The sequence below is a fragment of the Pongo abelii genome, chromosome 16 (assembly GCF_028885655.2).
Source record: "Pongo abelii isolate AG06213 chromosome 16, NHGRI_mPonAbe1-v2.0_pri, whole genome shotgun sequence".
NCBI lineage: Eukaryota > Metazoa > Chordata > Mammalia > Primates > Hominidae > Pongo > Pongo abelii.
In genome coordinates, this window is record NC_072001.2 from 23,487,169 (window position 1) to 23,501,481 (window position 14,313).

The 14,313-nt window shown below is 46.3% G+C and overlaps 2 protein-coding genes and 1 pseudogene across 2 annotated transcripts in view; all 3 read right to left on the reverse strand.

The window, feature by feature from the left end:
- Nucleotides 1–1,247: 1,247 nt before the first annotated feature.
- Nucleotides 1,248–3,791, reverse strand: LOC134759391 (C-terminal-binding protein 1-like; annotated as a pseudogene).
- Nucleotides 3,792–9,988: 6,197 nt separating this feature from the next.
- On the reverse strand, nt 9,989–12,670 carry LOC129050019 (E3 ubiquitin-protein ligase HERC2-like). The gene is made up of 3 exons (XM_063716506.1): nt 12,467–12,670; nt 10,556–10,664; nt 9,989–10,449 (listed from the first exon to the last, which is right to left on the reverse strand). Exons 1-3 carry the CDS (start codon nt 12,627–12,629, stop codon nt 10,221–10,223), a joined length of 501 nt encoding a protein of 166 aa, XP_063572576.1. The 5' UTR covers nt 12,630–12,670; the 3' UTR covers nt 9,989–10,220.
- LOC129050020 (E3 ubiquitin-protein ligase HERC2-like) overlaps nt 12,467–14,313 on the reverse strand; it is a 32,593-nt gene continuing 30,746 nt past the window's right edge. Inside the window, 3 exon segments of the mRNA XM_054531305.2 lie at nt 12,467–12,589; nt 12,687–12,847; nt 14,168–14,306. Of these exon segments, the coding sequence (XP_054387280.1) occupies nt 12,687–12,847; nt 14,168–14,306 (300 nt within the window). The 3' untranslated portion in view covers nt 12,467–12,589.

Consider the following 14,313-nt stretch of genomic DNA (forward strand, 5'->3'; position numbering starts at 1 on the left):
TGTTCCCCGTGTGCATTTTCTTTTTGGCTTCTCTTCTGAGTTATTTAGCCATTTCCTGCATGAATGAGGTGAGGATAGGAGAGTAGGTGGTGTGCCCTCAATGTTCAGTGTGTTCTGGGGGTCCCCGAGCAGGACAGTGAGTTTGGGGTCTGGGGCTGGGGCACTATGTCAGTAGGCTGTGTGAAGTGACAAGAAGACATCCATTTTGCACACTTTGTTTTCTTTTTTAAAGAAAGATGTTACCATCTCAATTCCCTGGGGGTCCCCTCTTTCACTCCATGCTTAGTTATGAATTTGTCACTCTGCTTTAAAATATATGTATTTTTTGTAATCCCAGCTACTCGGCCGACTGAGACAGGAGAATCGCTTGAACCTGTGAGGTGGAGGTTGCAGTGAGCTGAGATCATGCCATTGCACTCCAGCCTGGGCGACAGAACGAAATTCTGTCTCAAAATACATTTTTTTTTTTTTTTTTTTTTTTTACTATGTCTAATGATGTTCTATAGAAGAAAGAGATGTAGCATGTGGTCACGCTGCTGTCTTGACAGTGGAATTTTTGTTGTTGCTGCTTTCTCTTTTGAGACGGAGTCTCGCTCTTGTGGCCTAGGCTGGAGTGCAGTGGCGCCTTCTTGACTCACTGCAACTTCCACCCGGGTTCAAGTGATTATCCCACCTCAGCCTCCCGAGTAGCTGGGATTACAGGCACCCACCACCATCCCCAACTAATTTTTGTATTTTTAGAGGGCCAGGGTTTTGCCATATTGGACAGGCTAGTCTTGACCTCCTGATCTCAGGTGATCTGCCTGCCTCAGCCTACCAAAGTGCTGGGATTACAGGCATGAGCCACCGCGCCCGGCCAACAGTGGACTGCTTTTGTCTGTCTACTGCATGAAATAGTAACACCTCGCAGGCGAGGAGCTCAATATGGATCTAGACCAGAATGAGGATGGAAGAGGCGGAGCGGTATTGGGGCCTGAGTCCCAGTCCTCCAGCTCATTCTGGCCACACTGTGTGGGTCTTCTCTTGTGCCTACTCAGCCCTGGATGCTGGTGTTGGCTGAGATGTCCACTCCTTCAAGGGTTCTTGATCTCTGGTGCAAGTTCCGTTGTCTCAGCATCAACTTGTTCTGGGCCCAGCCCACCCAGCTGACTGTGTCCTGTCTTGCAGTGGCCAAGCCGCTCTTAAGAGGGCTGCAGGCAGTTCTGTGAGGCCACTGCCTGAGGACACTCTGCTTAGTAGCCTCACTGTTTCTTTTTTTTTTTTTTCTTTTTCTCTTTCTGGGATTTTTATTTCTTTAAAATAATTCATACAGACGGTTACAATCACAGACATGATTTTAACCAAAATCTTGCTAGCCTATCACATCAGCAGGATGGCACTCGTGCAGGCGGGGATGCTGCTACCCTCTGTGTCCCCAGGACAGAAGTCGATGGGCAGCGGGCAAGCTGGGCAGTGCCCAAGCTTTTTGTCTTGAAGCTGCTTCGTGATGCTGTCTTCATTTGGAACAAGGGGGGATTCATGGCAAAATTAGGAAAAACAGCCTTTGTTTTGTTTTCCTATTCTAAAAATAAGCAGGTAGAAGAAACAATGCACTGTGTGGCATGAAAAGAAAAACGGGAATGATTCATTGTCCTGAGAAGTTTGCCAACTGCCTCATTCCGGGGCACATTCCAACATAAAAACAAACAAACAAAAAAAACAAAACAACAAACAAAAAACAAAACTCTGAAACTGACTTCCAAATGTTCCTTCAGGTTTCCTTTTTGTTAACAGCTAAGCAAACAGATCTTTGTAATGTTCTAAAAACTGTACACAGACAAGAACGTTCATGGGAGAATAACTACTGACTTCTGCTTAACGAGGAAGGCAAAGGACACAGGGCAGAGCACCCATAAGACAGATGACGACAACCGACACGAGGCCCAGCGCTGCCCCCTCCCGCCTCCTGAAAGCCCGGACCAGTCTCTGCAGTGCCAGGGCAGCCACACAGGCGCCTCCTCCACACACTCTGGTCCAAGGGTTTCCAGGCCCTCCGCCCAGGCGCCCGGGCTGGAGAGCTCCTCCGGGGCTACAACTGGTCACTGGTGTGGTCTCTATCCGCCTTGGGCTTGATGGTTTGGCCAGGAGAAGGGGCCCCTGTGGGGCGGGTGTGCCATAGGGGAGAGGCTGTGGGACACGAACAAGGCGCTGGGGACGATACCTTCCACAGCAGCTGGGATGCCAGTGGGGCCACGCCCACCACACCCGGAGGGTACCCGTCGAGCTCAGGGTGCACGACGGCGGGGTCCACGCTGGCCCAGTGGGTGGCAGCCGTCAGATGGTCCTTGTTGACACAGTTCTTCAGGCTGTCTGGGATACGGCTCTGCGGATCTCCTGCACCGCCTCCTCTGGCATCTCGGTGGATGCCAGCTCGCTGTACCACGCAGCGTGGGGGGTGCAGAAGAGATTGGGTGCAACCTTCGGGGGCCCTGGCTAAGGCTAAAGGGTTCCCACTCGTGCATGACCAGGGCCTTGCCGCGGATCCGACCCTCCTTCAGGGCCTGGGCCAATGCCTTCTTGTCCACCAGGCCGCCCCAGACAGTGTTCACCAGTGTTCACCCTTGTCTCACTCTAAGGAACAGCAGCATTGCAAAGGAAATTGGCAGCCAGGCGCAGTGGTTCACGATTGTAATCCCAGCACTTTGGGAGGCCAAGGCAGGTGGATCACTTGAGGTCAGGAGTTTGACATCAGCCTAGCCAACATGGTGAAAACCCATCTCTACTAAAAATACAAAAATTAGCTGTGTGTGTTGGTGTATGCCTGTAATCTCAGCTACTCAGGAGGCTGAGGCAGGAGAATCGCTGGAACCTGGGAGGCAGAGTTTGCAGTAAGCAGAGTTGATGCCACTGCACTCCAGCCTGGGTGACAGAAGGAGACTCTGTCTCAATGAATAAATAAATAAATAAATAAAGGAAAGCAACATAAACTGTGTTGTCTGCACAAACAGTTTAGGCACAGTGAGCCACTCTTATTAGGTAGGGAATGGTGACAGGCCTCTCTAAACCCATGTTCCCAGACGCCAACTTTGCAAGCAGCCCTCTCTAAGGATAGTAGTCTCAGGTCTGCTATTCTAACTCTTCTGAACAGCATCCTAGACAAAATTCCTAATTCTTTTTTTTTTTTTCTCACTATGGAGTCTTGTTCTGTTGCCCAGGCTGGTCTTGAACTCCCGGGCTCAAGCAATCCTCCCACTTCAGCCTCCCAAAGGGCTAGGACTACAGGTGTGAGCCACCACCCCCGGCCAGGTTCTACTTTTTAATATTTAAAATATGAAATAGGCTGGGCAAGGTGGCTCACCCCTGTAATCCCAGAACTTTGGGAGGCTGACGCGGGTGGATCACTAGAGGTCAGGAGTTCCAGACCAGTCTGGCCAACATGGTGAATCCCCGTCTCTACTAAAAATACAAAAATTAGCCGAGTGTGGTGGCAGATTCCCATAATCCCAGCTGCTCGGAAGCCTGAGGCACTTAAATCGGGGATGTTGAGATTGCAGTGAGCCGATAACATGCCACTGCACTCCAGCCTCGGTGACAGAGTGAGACTCTGTCTCAGAAAAAAAAAAAAAAAAAAAAAAGAAACCTAGATGGTGTCAGTGATTTCTATTTCATCAGGTCTGGAGGCACTCTGTACCTGATTGCTCTACTTTTAGTGGTGCTAAGTTCAAATAATTCAGGTGGTGAGAACTGACTCCTTCACTGCAAACATCCCCCATCATCCTCTCATCTAATACGGTATTTTCATCCATTGCCATCTTTGCCTCAATTAATTAATTAAATACCACAAAATGGTGATTTTTTTTTTTTTTTTGAGATGGAGTTTCACTCTGTTGGCAGGCTGGAGTGCAGTGGCGCAATCTTGGCTCACTGCAACCTCTGCCTCCCAGGTCCAATTGATTCTCCTGTCTCAGCCTCCTGAGTAGTTGGAATTAAAGGCACACACCACCACACCCAGCTAATTTTTGTATTTTGAGTAGAGACAGGGTTTCACCATGTTGGCCAAGATGGCCTCGATCTCCTGACCTCGTGATCTGCCCTCCTCAGCCTCTCAAAAGTGTCATCCTAGGATTATAGGTGTGAGCCATGGCATCCGGTCACAATGCTGATTTTTATAATTCAATCATTCTATGTTTACTAATGGAATATATATATATATATATATTTTTTTTTTTTTTTGAGATAGCCTCTTACTCTGTCACCCAGGCTGGAGTGCAGTGGCCCAATCTTGGCTCACTGCCACCCCAGCCTGCCCGGTTCAAGCGATTCCTATGCATCAGCCTCCTGAGTAGCTGGGATTGCACGAGTGCACCACCATGCCTGGCTAATTTTTGTATTTTTAGTAGAGAGGTCTTTCATCATATTGGCCAGGCTGTCCTCGAACTCCTGACCTCGTGATCCACCTGTCTCAGCCTCTCAAAGAGCTTGGATTAGAGGCATGAGCCACAGTGCCTGGCCAGAATCTTTGTTAATGTGCATTTTGGTATATACACTGAGACACACACACACATATTCCAATATATATCAATGTATGTGATAGCCTCACCTAGGTGAAGATATAGCAGATTTTTTTTTTTCAGATTTTTTTTTTTTTTTTTCCTTTTTGAGACAGAGTCTTGCTCTGTCACAGAGGCTGGAGTGCAGTGACGTGATCTTGGCTCACGAGTTCAAGGGATTTTCATGCCTCAGCCTCCTGAGTAGCTGGGATTACAGGCATGTACCAACATGCCTGGCTAATTTTTGTGTTTTTGGTTTTGCCATGTTGTCCAGGTTAGTCTCAAACTCCCAGCCTCAAGTGATCCAGCTGCCTTGGCCTCCCAAAGTGCTGGGATTACAGATGTGAAACAGTGCACTCAGCCGTTTCTTTTCTTTTCCTTTCTTTCTTCCTTTTTTTTTTTTTTTTTTTTTGTGACTGGTCTGGCTTAGTCACTGAAGTGACAGGCTGCGGTGCAGTGGCACAATCATAGCTCATTGCAGCCTCAAACTCTTGAGCTCAAGCAATCCTCCTGCCTCAGCCTCCTGAGTAGCTGAGACTACAGGCGCACACCAGCATGCCATGCTAATTTTTAATTTTTTGTAGAGATGGGATCTCGCTATGTTGCCCAGGCTGGTCTCTAACTCCTGGGCTCAAGTGACCCTCTCGCCTAGGCCTCCCAAAGTGCTGGGATTACAGATGTGAAGCAGTGCACTCAGCCTTTCTTCTCTTTTCTTTTCCTTTCTTTCTTCCTTTCCTTTCCTTTCTCTTTTTTTTGGCGACTGGTCCTGCTCAGTCACTGAAGTGACAGGCTGCAGTGCAGTGGCACAATCATAGCTCACTGCAGCCTCAAACTGTTGAGCTCAAGCAATCCTCCTGCCTCAGCCTCCTGAGTAGCTGAGACTACAGGCGCACACCAGCATGCCATGCTAATTTTTAACTTTTTGTAGAGATGGGATCTCACTATGTTGCCCAGGCTGGTCTCTAACTCCTGGGCTCAAGCGACCCTCTCACCTAGGCCTCCCGAAGTGCTGGGATTACAGGCGTGAGCCATTGCACCCAGCCAAGATACGGCAGATTTCTAGTACCCCAGAGAGCTCCTTCCTGATCTAACTTTCCCACAAAAGAAACTACTCTTCTGACTTCAATCATTGTCAGTTCTGCCTTCCTGCGCTTCATCTAAGTGGGCTGGTACAGTGCACTGTCTCTCATACCTGGCTCCCTCTATTCACCCATGTTGTTGAACGTTCCTACCACTTCATTTTTCTTTTTTGGCTGTGTAGTATTCCATGATGTGACTATCACCACTTATTCACTCTCCTGTTGATGGACATTTAGGTTGTTTTCATTTGGGGCTCTTATGAATAAAAATGGCAATGAACATTCTTATATGTCCTTTTGTGGACATATGCACTCATTTCTCTTGTGTACATGCTTAGGATGGAATTTCTGAAGGTAAGCATAGATATAGCTTTAGTAGAAGCTGCCAAACAGGTTTCCAATGTGCTTATACAACTTTATGCTACTGCCAGCTGGACCATTCTTGTAGCTCTACATCTTTGCCAGTACTTGGTATAACACAGCATTTAACTTTAAATAGAGATAAAACGATGGAAAGATCCAAAGAAATGTGCATGTTCCTGAAGAACATCCAATAAACGGCCTATTTTATTCATCTGTTTCTGGCACTGAAAACCACTGCATGGCCAGATCAGGAAGGAGGCCTGGTACAACTCCCAAGGAGGCACGTGTCCCTCGGGTGGGCTTCGTGTCCCAGAAACTCCAGGGAAGGGGTGGAGAGGTACCTTCTGGGTGATCTGGTCTCCTCTGGATTTTCTTGTCCCCTAGGGCTCCCTCCAAAGAGACAGAGCACAGCCTGGCCAGGGAGCAGTATCTCCTGCTGTGCTTGCTGTGAGCCAGCCACTCTGCCCTCTTTCAGGAATTACAAAATCCATAGGTCCCTGGCATCCTTATTTATTTATTCATTTATGAGGCATGGTTTTCCTCAGCTCTGTTGGATGGGTCTCTGTGAAGGGAGCTTGGTGGGGGCGAGTGGCTCCTCCCTGGAGGCAGGCCGCTGGTTAGAATCTTTGGAGCTCCAGGTCTCATGAGTGGGGGCCAGGCTCCCTAGAGAAACCCTTCTTGGCTAGGGCTGGGGAGCCCACCAGAGTGACTCAATCAGTTCTCAGGGCCTGTGGTGGGGCCAAGTGGTTTTGAGAAGCCAGTGTTCGGCTCCATCCTAAAGAGCACTCATGCAAGTTGGGGAGGAGGGCCGGGGTGCACAGCTCTGAGCCGAGTCAGACCCACCTCAGCACTGAGCCCAGCAGAAGGAGGCCCAGAGTCACTGACCACAAAACGAGCAGATGCCTCCCCCGTGCTGGTTGAGATGAGTCTTGGTCATCAACTCTAATAACTTCTAACTGCACCCAGAAATACTGATTCACACAGCAACTAGTGAATAATAGCCTTTTAGAGCTAAAAAAGCCTTGTATGATTTATTATAAGTTGACATATGCATTTTACACAAACTAGAGGCACCGTGGTGGGCCAGCAGCAGCCTGTTCAGGGGCCACAACAAGGAGACTGGATTTCCTTAAGTGCAATGGGAGTTACTGGCAAGGCTTTAAGGTTTTAGCCACAGGAAAGATGAATGTATTTCAGAGCAATGTGGGTGGATTCAAAATGAGGTTTAGAACTAGATCAATGTTTTTTTTTTTTTTTTAGATGGAATCTGACTCTCATTGCCCAGGCTGGAGTGCAGTGGTGCTATTTTGGCTCATTGCAACCTCTGCCACCCGGGTTCAAGCGATTCTCCTGCCTCAGCCTCCTGAGTCGTTGGGATTACAGGCACCCACCACCATGCCCGGCTAATTTTTGTATTTTTAGTAGAGATGGGGTTTCACCATCCTGGCCAGGCAGTTCTTGAACTCCTGACCTCGTGATCTACCCGCCTTGGCCTCCCAAAGTATTAAAATTTTTTTTTTTGAGACGGAGTCTTGCTGTGTCACCCAGGCTGGAGTGCAGTGGCCTGATGTCGGCTCACTGCAAGCTCCTCCTCCCAGGCTCACGCCATTCTCCTGCCTCAGCCTCCCGAGTAGCTGGGACTACAGGCGCCTGCCACGATGCCCGGCTAATTTTTTGTATTTTTTTAGTAGAAACGGGGTTTCACCGTGTTAGCCAGGATGGTATCGATCTCCTGACTTCGTGATCCATCCGCCTCGGCCTCCCAAAATGCTGGGATTACAGGGGTGAGCCACCATGCCCAGCCAAGTATTAAATTTTTTATTTGAAAAATCTCCCCTCTCCAAAGATCTCCCAGCATTTCTGAAGAGGTCTCTACCTAGGTAAGGAGAAGAAACAATTCTTGGCTGGGTACAGTGGCTCACGCCTGTAATGCCAGCACTTTGGAAAGCATGGTTGGTGGATTCCTTGATCCCAGAAGCTCAAGATCAGCCTGGCCAATATGGTGAAACCCCATCTCTACTAAAAATACAAAAATCAGTCGGATGTGGTGGTGCATGCCTGTAATCCCAGCTACTTGGGAGGCTGAGGCAGGAGAATCGCTTGAATCTGGGAGGTGGAGGTTGTTGTGAGCTGAGATCACGCCATCGTACTCCAGCCTGGGCAACAAGAGTGAAACTCTGTCTCAAACAAACAAAAAACAAAAACAAAAAACACAGTGTAACATGTTATTATAAAGTCACTGCTCAGGGACCAACTTGTCCCCTCCTGTGCCTCTAGAGGGAAGCTCCCTCCCACTGTTCTTTAGAGTTTTATATCTTAAGTACAGGAGTCAACAAACTAGGCCTATGCACCACATCTGGCACCCAGCCTTTATTTATTTTTTCAGATGGCGTCTCACTCGGTCACCCAGGCTGCAGTGTGGTAGCACAATCTCAGCTCACTGCAACTTCCGCCTCCCAGATTCAAGCAATTCTCCTGCCTCAGCCTACTGAGTAGCTGGGATTACAGGTGCGTGCCACCATGCCCAGCTAATTTTTGTATTTTTGGTAGAGACGGGGTTTCACCATGTTGGTCATCTGGTCTCGAACTCCTGACATCAGGTGATCCGCCTGCGTTGGCCTCTCAAAGTGCTGGGATTACAGGCATGACCCATGATGCATGACCCAGCCTTTTTTAAAATGAAGGTTTTGGCTGGTGTGGTGGCTCACGTCAGTAATCCCAGCACCTTGGGAACCACTGTGCCTGGCAAATCCTTTGACATTTTTTGAAACTTTGTTTGAGCGTATGACCCACTTAGCATATGACTGGATTTTATGAACATTTTCTGTGTGCATAAAAGAATGTCTTCTATAGTTCTGTTAGATATGTATTTGTATAAAATGTATAAAATTTTGGCTGGACGTGGTAGCTCATGCACATAACCCCAGCACTTTGGGAGGCTGAGGTGGGTAGACTGCCTGAGGTCAGGAGTTCAAGAGCAGCCTGGCCAACATGGTGAAATCTCACCTCTACTAAAAATACAAAAATTAGCCAGGCGTGGTGGCAGGAGCCTGCAATCCCAGCTACTCGGGAGGCTGATGCAGGAGAATTGCTTGAGCCCGGGAGGTGTTGGTTGCAGTGAGCCAGGATCACGCCACTGCACTCCAGCCTGGGCGACAGAGTGAGACTCCATCTCAAAAAAAAAAACAAAAGCAAAACATTAAAATATGTTAAGAACGCATAAATCAGAATGAAGATAAATGATGTTAAAGAGAACTAAGGTCTTTGCATTGTTTAAGAGAATATACTAAAAATAGATTTGAATGAGTCAAAAATAGATGTTATAATTAATATCTTCAGTAAGTACTAAAACTAAAAATGTATATAACATATACACTCCTTATAGACAGAGTGAGACTCTGTCACAAAAAAATAATAATTAAAAAAAAATAGAAAAGTTAGCTGAGCATGGTGGCACCGGCCTGTAATCCCAGCTACTCAGGAGGCAGAGACAGGAGAATTGCTTGAAGCCAGGAGGCGGAGGTTGCACTGAGCCAAGATCATGCCACTGCATTCCAGCCTGGGCAACAGAGTGAGACTCTGTCTCACAAAGAAGAAAAGTGATATATGCATACAGTGGAATATCATTCAGCCATTAAAAAGGATGACGTTCTGACACATGCTACAATACGGATGAAGCTTGAAGACATTATGCTAAACGCAAAAGGATAAATCTTACATGGTTCCATCTAGATGAGGTATCTGGAGTGGTCATATTCATAGAGACCAAGGTTAGATTCAAGGTTACCAGGGTTGGGGTAAGGGGAAGTAGGGTAGTTAAACTGCTTAATGGGTACAGTTTCTGATCAGAGTGGTGAAAAGTTTTGGTAAGAGAGAGTTGTGATGGTTGTGCAACTCTGTACTTAAGGTACTTAATACCCTGAATTATAAACTTAGAAAATGATTAAGTGGCTAATTTTAAGTTATATATATTTTGCCACAATGAAAAATACAGTAAAAGGTATATAAATGAAAAACCTCACTCTCCATCTAACTAATTCCACATGCCATGCAACTAAACACTTACTAGTTTCTTGAGATTCTTTTAATGTTTCTTTATGGAAAAACAAGCAAACAAGCCTAGTTACTCTAATTCTTCCCCGACACTCCATCCTGATTTTTTTAAAAAGCCAGCCAGTCATCAGTGGGTAGGACCGTCACTTCCGTTTCACTGTACTCACTCTACAGAATTACCGTATACATAGGAACCTTAAAATAACAAATTCCAATACATTGTGGTCCACAATAAGTATTTCATTAATATTTGGTGGAAGAGAGAATATAAACATTCTGCCATACCTGGTTCATTTATTCTGCCAAATGTATGCCTGGTATTGTGTTTTTCGGTCTTGAAACACATTTCACAAAAATCAAAGTCATCACAGTTTCTGCATTTGAATCTGGATCCATTGATAGGAAACATCTGACATCCATCACATCTATTTGTAAAATAGCAACTGAGTTAAGAAAGGTCATTTATTAAACTTACTTCAACAGAAAACCATTCGTCCCAAAGCAAATCTAGCAATCATAAAAATAACTCACGTAACCCCAGGATGAATACTGGGCACCAACTCCATTTCTGATAGCAACCCAGTCCAGTGAGACTGCTGGGGAAAGTCATCAATGATATCTTTTCCATTGGCACTGAAAGCTAGGAGAGAACACAAATCACCTGATCCATCTTCCTCTTCACCAATAAAAACCTGAACTTAAAACTGCACCTAGCCATGTCATACTACATTGTAGTTATTTGTTTTTTACAAAGAGTCTTATCTTTTAGAGATAGGTACTAAAATACTTATGGATGAAATAATACATGATGTCAGCGCCTGGTTTCAAAATAATCACAAGAAGGGAGCATGAATAATTTTGGCCGTGAGGTGACAATTGTTAAAGCCAGGTGATGAGCACATGGAGGTTCATTGTAAAGTACATTCCTTACTTTTGCATTAGGTTTAAAATAGGACATTTGGGTTTTTAATTACACCAAGTCAACAATTCCATATAATACCTTTGGTATCTCAGGGAATAAAAACCACATTAATAACATGAAGACTTCTTTTGTCCTTTGATAAGAGCAACATGTCACTCAAAACAAAGAAACCAAATTCTTATTTTAAAAATTTGTCTTGTTTTGATTTGCAAATATTTTAACAATCTCTTAAACAAAGAAAAATGTTTAAAGTAAAATATTAAATAATCCATTTGTTCTTATGTAACATGAGAAGCTCTAGGAACCTCTCACCACTGTGGAACCACCACCAACTGTGGCCATTTTCTAAGCGATCTGATGAAAAGAGAGGCTTCCACAAGGTTCAGATGAACAAACAAACAATCTCTTTATGGCATCAAGAGTTTATAAAACTATACACATACTTATTTCTCATGCAACTGTTAAAACGGACATAGTATACCTTTCAAAGTGTGCCACGGATTTGATTTGGAATCTCAATAGTATCATATTAAACCAGTTCCTAATTCCCACCATTAGCACATTTCCATTTCTTAAATTCAGTCCTAAATTTTTATACAGCATGAAAAAGGGAGCCAGGCGTGGTGGCTCACGCCTGTAATCCCAACACTTTGGGAGGCCAAGGTGGGCGGATCAATAGGTGAGGAGTTCGAGACCAGCCTGGCCAACATGGTGAAACCCCATCTCTACGAAAAATACAAAAATTAGCCAGGCACGGTGGTGGGCACCTGTAATCCCAGCTACTCTGGAGGCTGAGACCGGAGAATTGCTTAAACCCGGGGATGGAGGTTGCAGTGAGCCGAGATGGTGCCACTGCACTCCAGCCTGGTCAGGGGAGGAGAAAGAAAAAGCAGTCCTGACAGTCAGGAGATGGCCTGTTAATGTCAGTGTTAGGCCATTTCACAGAACAACTGACAGGACAAGTTGACAGAACACGAACATCAGATAAGGCCACTCTGTGACTGATGAATCAAGGCACAACCAAAACCCCTCCTTAACCATGTGTGATTAAAGTTGAGTCTGATCCAAACCACAAACAACCACACAGTCCCCTATCCTGGTGATATGAATGACTGCTTCCTTACCAATCATGACATTAGCATGGCTCCGTTCTTTCTGCCTGCCAGGTAAATTTATTAAGACATCCTGTCTTAGAATTACCCCTGCTTTCTCGACCCCTCCCCCAAATACCCAACATAAACTTCATTAGTCCTTGCTCACTCCCTCTGATGGAGACACCCATTCCCCAAGGTGTGTGTTCTCCTGCACTGCAATGAGTTAACATTAATAAATCTGATTGTTTCACTGCAGGTGAGTTCCTCTGTGGCCTTTGGCAGAAGGTAATGACAAGCAAAGGAACACTCTATCTCTTTCTTCACACTTGTTTTCTTTTTTTGTGTGCTTGAACAAAAAGAAATACTAAGTACACATGCGTTAATGAAAAGTTAACATCAGGAATTTTATTACCCAGATAATATTACCTTTCACAACCCCCACACTCTGATGAGTCACAGATCCCCATTTGTATTTTGGTGTGGTGACAGAGGCTTTGACCCGCACTTTATCACCAATCTTGATGTGGGAAGAACTTGGTGGAGGATAGCCTACAGATTTCAATAACAAATCATTATAATCAGTATTCATTTATGGGAATTCTGTCTCTAAGAAAAAGCAAAAGCACTGAACAAAGAATGTGCTCACCTATAAGTTCAGCATGAATGTACCTAACCCAGTAGGTGCCCCCTTTCTGCTGCCAGTCACACTGCACACTGAGATCATGCAATCCATCTCTGTCCAGTTTGATGACTTTGCCAACATCACCTTCGCACACTTCTTCGTACGCAGGTCCAGGTCCACTTGTCCTGCGGAAGGAAAGAGTGAGAAGGGCGTGCCCTGCTCAGACTCCCTCCTCGCCAGCATCAAGCCTCCGCCACATGGTGATGAGTAACGCTCTGCCCTTCAGGAATCTGCCAACCGCACACACTGTCCGTGACGAAGGGCTCGCCTTTCCCAGTGTTACACTCGGTGCTTCTGGGTAAGCACCTTCTGCCTCCTGGGTCTTCCTTCCCTGCTCTCCAGGCACCTAACTTGATAGGACGCAGGATTCAATGGGTTTAACACGGTTAGAACCATGTCAGCTACTATTAATATGATCAAATGTTCCCCAAGTTGCTGAAGGTTCAGCTGCTTTCACTCTTCTTCTAAGACTCCTCTGAGAGAATCTGTCAGCCCCACTAGCTCTTTAACTGATGAAGATGGCAGCAATGCCCAAGGCTTATCTGAATACAGAGGCCGCAGAAGCAGCACAGAGAGTGTGGGGTGGGAAGGAAGGAGTGCTGCAGGTGCCGCTCGGGCACTGGCTCGACTAACTGGCAGACAGGTTTATTCACCACGATGGGAAACGGCAGCTACTAGAGAAAGCCAGCTGAATTTCGGACATGTTGTGATTTGCATGCACTGCACCTCCAACCAGAGATGTGAATGGGAAATCCAGACTTGAAAGTGCTTACATCATAAATGCTGAAGCAGCAATCCTAGGTCTGTGGGAGCAACAGGGGAGAAAACGTAGGTCTGTGGGAGCAAGAGGAGAGAAAACTCAAGAAGAGTGGGCAGAATATGCCATAGTTATGGGTGAAGCCACACAGACTTCCAGGATATAAAGAACGAGCAGAGAGAAGAGCTCCCTAGAAACATGGAAAGAAACTCAGGAGAGCTGCATTCTAGACCCAAAGGAAGGCAAAGTCAAGCAAGGCTACAGTCTCAGCCACCCTGAATGCCACAAGCAAGCCAGGTGCTTCGGGGACAGAGGCCCCTGGATCTGGCAGGGAACAGACTGTGAGCCATGGTCCAACAGGGTGACTGGGCCACAGGGCCCTGGAATGGAGGGGAGGAGGGAAGAGGTGAACACAGACTTCTCTTCCGGGATAAAGGGTGACACAGAGAAGAGGGTGTCAGCCATGGGGTTCTTCAAGTGTGGCTCCGAACATGGCAAGAAAGGCTGACTCGAAAACACTCATTACCACGAACACAGGGTTACATTGCCAACCGCAACTCAACAAATGGTGGGCCCAGGTGAACCCCAGGACTTTAGCACGTCCGTGAACTCACTCATAAAAGAACACTGTACAAACAACACGAGTTTAAGACGGCAGCTATTTCATCAAGAAGCACGATGTACTGACCTGCAAAGGCCTGTTTAGTTGATTTCTTTATTTTGTGCTTTTCTAACTTGCTTCCAGCGAGGTTCACCAACTGAGCCCAGACAGACAGCATGGGCTCTGTGAAGGGCAGGCTGTTCACATTAAAGGCCACGGCAGGGAGCTGGAGA

Coding starts and splice junctions, on each gene's coding strand:
- LOC129050019 (XM_063716506.1), bottom strand. CDS start 12,629: ATGAATACTGATTATAATGATTTGTTATTGAAATCTGTAGGCTATCCT. Junction 10,665..12,466: donor GAGTGTGGGGGTTGTGAAAG/GTAATATTATCT, acceptor GTTCTCTCCTAG/CTTTCAGTGCCAATGGAAAA. Junction 10,450..10,555: donor AGTATTCATCCTGGGGTTAC/GTGAGTTATTTT, acceptor TTTTACAAATAG/ATGTGATGGATGTCAGATGT.